Below are 5,061 nucleotides of genomic sequence, written 5' to 3' on the forward strand. Positions count from 1 at the left end.
TGGGGGTCAAAAAACTCAGCTCGTTTTCCCTTTGAATTAAGCTGATTTTTCTGACCCACTGAAAGACATATGTTCCTGTTTTAAGCCTAAAATCACTTCATTTCGATACAAAAAACAAGACTTCATATCTTGTCTCAGTTTGCTATCTTGATTTAAGAATGTTTAGATATTTGTACTGGAAATCAAGACAAAAATACAGAAGAAGAGCATCATTTTTTGCAGTGTGATGCTGTTGTGTTTGAGTAGACAGAGAGAAGAGAGAGAGAGAGTCTGTGTTGATTCATAACTACACAGACATTACTCATAACTAGAGAGAGAGAGATTTCTAACCAATGGAAGGACTGACAAGGTAATCTCAGTATCGGCTTCCGTCCAGCTCCATCTAACCTAAAGTCACCCGACGTGTCTCAAAAGAGCAAAGCACGTGGTGAAGTGATTCCTGTGCGATCCCTCGCTTTCACTCGTTCTCGAACTTGCTGTATGGATGATCGGAGTCTGGGATGAGACCTGGAAGAGATGAAATCAGTCACAAACACATTTGGGAATCAAAACCGGCTCTTATTCATATCCACGTCTTATGTTCTGTCAGCCGTATATGAGAGAAGTTTCATTGTTTAACCCCTCGGTGCTGCAGAGGACTGAAGCTCTAATAAGTTCTGAGTAAAAGCAGCAGAAATAAACTCTGATAGATGGGATCTGTGCTCTGCGTTTGCACCAGGGCAGAAGGGAGAGGAAAGCCGCTGGACTTTCAGCAGGTTTTCGGAGGACGTGACGTGTTTTAAGCAGACATCACGCGTGACCTGTGGGTCGAGTCGGACACGCAAACCGCTGAGAACACAGATGTGACACGCTTACCTCTGACGGACACACGACGTCCAAAAGGGCCAGAAATGGTTCTTACCAGACATGAAACTGTATATAAATATTTCTTATATTTAAAACAAGAATATGGTGTGAATTTAAATTGCGCAATAAAATCACTTAAATCTGAACATTTAAGGCACTACTTGAGTAACTAATAGATCTCATAAATGTGACCCTGCTAGGGTTGGTGTAGGGCAATAGAATATACGGTCTGTACAGTAGAAAAACCATTACGCCTATGGAGAGTCCCTACAAGGATAGCTGACCAGACATGTGTGTGTGTTTGAGAGAGAGAGCAGCAGGTCGGAGATGCCCCGTCCCTGTCGTACGGAGTGCTGAGAGCAGGAGACACACAACGGAGGCCTCCATCCATCATGCTGTCTCACACACACACACACGGAGCCGGCAGCTTCACCGCAGGACACACAAGCACACAGCAGAGCCCAGAAACCATCAGTCATAACAGAGCAGCATCACCACACACCACACTCAGACAATGACTTTTATTTTGTACTCTATAAGTAAAGTTTACAAAAATTGACTTTTAGTTTGCAGCAGGACGTGGAAACTATGGAAGCTTGTTTCCGCCATGGGATAAAAAAAAAAGTAACTGTGAATTTTCTGACTTTCTAACCATTTTGAGGAAGGAAGTCAGAATTGAGAGATATAAACTCAGTTTTTTTCCCTCTGAGTTCTCTGAAGTTTACATCTTGAACGTGAGCGGATGAGGAGCCGTCGTGCAGAGAAAGCATGAAGAAGCTTCGGCGGTCGGAGCGAGTGAGCGGGGATGAGAAGAGTCTTGTCATGTAACTGTGACTTTTCTGACTTTCTAACCATTTTGAGGAAGGAAGTCAGAATTGAGAGATACAGTGGGTACGGAAAGTATTCAGACCGCCTTAAATTTTTCACTCTTTGTTTTGAACGTGAGCGGATGAGGAGCCGTCGTGCAGAGAAAGCATGAAGAAGCTTCGGCGGTCGGAGCGAGTGAGCGGGGATGAGAAGAGTCTTGTCATCAGATACAGAGGGATGAAGCTCTCAGAGAGGCGCACATCCTTTGATCTTCTCTTTACTTTCAACACCCTCTTCACCGACAAGTGCGACTGGCTCACGAGAATGTCAAACAGACACTCACACGAATGCATCTGCAGGCTGTTTGAAATAAAATAAAATAAGTAAAAATACAAAAATATAATACAATAAATAAAATTTAATGAAATGAACTTAAATAATAAAATAAATTATTCTAAGAAAATGTAAAATACAAAATAAATAAATTAATAAAATAAAAATTACCAAAATATTTTTTTTTTATTTTTTTATTTATTTAAATAAATGTTAAGTTTGATTTAAGAAACTATCAGAAAAAATACAAAAATAAAATAAAAATATATTCAATTAATTAAATGGAATCAAATTAAATTATAAAATAATTTACATTTTAAGAAAATGTAAAATAAATATAAAATAAATAAAAATAAATAATAATAAATAAATAAATAAATAATAAAATAAAAATTACAAAAATAAAATAAAATATAAATAAATAAAATAAAATAAAATTTAAATATGATATAAAATAAAATAAAATAAAAGTTTGTCTCCATGTAGTTGTGCATTATTTCTAAATAAATGAAGCAGTGTGTTGGAAGACAAATGCTCTCTTCAGGTCATTTTCATTGCTCTTCTGCGGCATGAACTTGAACACTTCCTTCAGCTTGTCTCAAGGTCGTGTGGTTTTCTGCTGGTCTTAGCGCAGCAGCTGCGAGGGATCGTCCTCTTGGCCTCCGCCACGGCTCCAGTGACCCGCTCTCGCTTTCTCTCGCTCTCACGCACCGCAGGAGCTGCGATCGCAGGCGGCGAATACATTTACATTTCACCTCATTCCTCTGTAGCGCCGGGACGCGATCCGGGCCTTTGCCACCACATAAATTACAGCCCTTCTCAGCTCTCCACCAGCGCTAATTAGCACAGAGTTAATCAAGCACGAGTCAAGCAGCCCGTCTGACGCTTTTTCACCTAATAGTGCTGGAGGACGAGTTTTATCAGGAAAAGAAGAAATTCTGAAGAAATGCATTTCTCTCCTCAAATCCTCGTGCAATTTTTGCATCTGTGCTTTAAAACGTTATTTTCTTAAAACCAGATAAATGTTTAGCATTTTCTGAATTATGTAATTCAGAAAATGACTGAAATTTGTAGTAAACGCAATCTGATGAAATATGCATGTGCCGTTTTCTGCGTTGCACAGAGAAGTGATTTTTAATAAGGAACTGAAGGACAGGTTATTGTGTGTCTGTGTGCATTTGGTAAAGGCTAATCAAGGTCTTAATTCATAAGTAATGAGTAAAATAATATTGCTTTCAACAGAGTAATTAGTTCTAATATCCTACTGCTATCTAGTAAAGCATTGAAATTTGTAGTAAACGCAATCTGATGAAATATGCATGTGCCGTTTTCTGCGTTGCACAGAGAAGTGATTTTAATAAGGAACTGAAGGACAGGTTATTGTGTGTCTGTGTGCATTTGGTAAAGGCTAATCAAGGTCTTAATTCATAAGTAATGAGTAAAATAATATTGCTTTCAACAGAGTAATTAGTTCTAATATCCTACTGCTATCTAGTAAAGCAACCGTTAGCATTAGTATTTATGGAAGATTATTTTCGCCATGGAATAAAAATATAAAAAAGGTAACTGATTTCTTAACTCATAATTCTCTCAATTGCAAGTTTCATATCACGCAATTCAGACTTTTTTCTCAGAGTTCTACGTTTACATCTCGTAATTCTGATATTTTTGTTAGAATTTTGCGTTTACATCTCACAATTTAGAATTTTTTCGTAGAGTTTTGCGTTTTCATATCGCAATTCTGACATTTTTCATAATTTTGCGTTTACATCTCACAATTTTGACTTTTTTTTTTATAGAGTTTTGCTTTACATCTCGCAATTCTGACATTTTTGTTAGAATTTTGCGTTTACATCTCGGAATTCTGACTTTTTATTTTGTAGAGTTTTGCGTTTTCATCTCGCAATTTAGATTTTTTTTATAGAGTTTTGCTTTTCATCTCGCAATTCTGACTTTTTTCATAGTTTCACATTTACATCTCGCAACACTGACATTTTTGTTAGAATTTTGCGTTTACATCTCACAATTTTGACTTTTTTTTATAGAATTTTGCGTTTTCATCTCGCAATTCTGACATTTTTGTTAGAATTTTGCGTTTACATCTCGGAATTCTGACTTTTTTGTTAGAATTTTGCGTTTACATCTCGGAATTCTGACTTTTTTTTGTAGAGTTTTGCGTTTTCATATCGCAATTCTGACATTTTTGTTAGAATTTTGCGTTTACATCTCGGAATTCTGACTTTTTTTTTTGTAGAGTTTTGCGTTTTCATCTCGCAATTCTGACTTTTTTGTTAGAATTTTGCGTTTACATCTCGGAATTCTTACTTTTTTTTGTAGAGTTTTGCGTTTACATCTCGGAATTCTGACTTTTTTTGTAGAGTTTTGCGTTTTCATCTCGCAATTCTGACTTTTTTCATTGTTTTGCGTTTACATGTAAACTCAGAATTCTGGAGGGAAAAATCTGAATGTGAGAAAAAAATTGCTATTTTTTATATATATATATATTTCTATTCTGCTGTGGAAACAAGCTTCCATGAGTATTTCTCATTCATAATCTCTACTCGTCCTCTGCAGAGGCCACATCAGCATTGATCAGGGAGTGTTGGGACGCGGCGCACGAGTTGATCAGAAAGCGGAGTGTTCCTGTATCGGACTGCGTTTGAAGAACACTTTATCTGCTGAATAAAGCATTACTGAGACCAACACAATGAACCAGATCAATAAAGACCTGTGTTACAGCATCTCCACATGATGTCCTGTAATCAGCCAAAAGTTAACAACTGAAGATGTATTAGCTAATACAAGACGTCTTTGCAGAATTGAACACTTTGTAGTTGTGCCAGTCTGAATCCCACCCATAATTATTGGTGCAATTATCTCCAGCTAATTCTTCAACCGGAACAGCTCAAATACATCAGTGAGTGAACAAACATGGGACACAGCGTCTGCTGACTATATATAGAGTATATACATATACATATGTGAAAACACTAACAAGATTGGGGTCAGATTTTTCTTTTTTTGAAAGAAATTAATATTTTTATTCATCAAGGATGCATTAAATTGCTCAAAAGT

At 36.9% G+C, this 5,061-nt stretch overlaps 1 protein-coding gene across 1 annotated transcript in view; it reads right to left on the reverse strand.

The window, feature by feature from the left end:
- Positions 1 to 217: 217 nt before the first annotated feature.
- The window catches only part of LOC107737668 (pituitary tumor-transforming gene 1 protein-interacting protein), a 17,789-nt gene continuing 12,945 nt past the window's right edge, over positions 218 to 5,061 (reverse strand). Inside the window, exon 7 of the mRNA XM_016549289.1 lies at positions 218 to 507. Coding sequence (XP_016404775.1) covers positions 458 to 507 — 50 coding nt within the window. The 3' untranslated portion in view covers positions 218 to 457. The remainder of the gene's footprint in view (positions 508 to 5,061) is intronic.

This window comes from Sinocyclocheilus rhinocerous, unplaced genomic scaffold, assembly GCF_001515625.1.
Source record: "Sinocyclocheilus rhinocerous isolate Xijiao unplaced genomic scaffold, SAMN03320098_v1.1 scaffold281, whole genome shotgun sequence".
Classification (NCBI taxonomy): Eukaryota; Metazoa; Chordata; class Actinopteri; order Cypriniformes; family Cyprinidae; genus Sinocyclocheilus; species Sinocyclocheilus rhinocerous.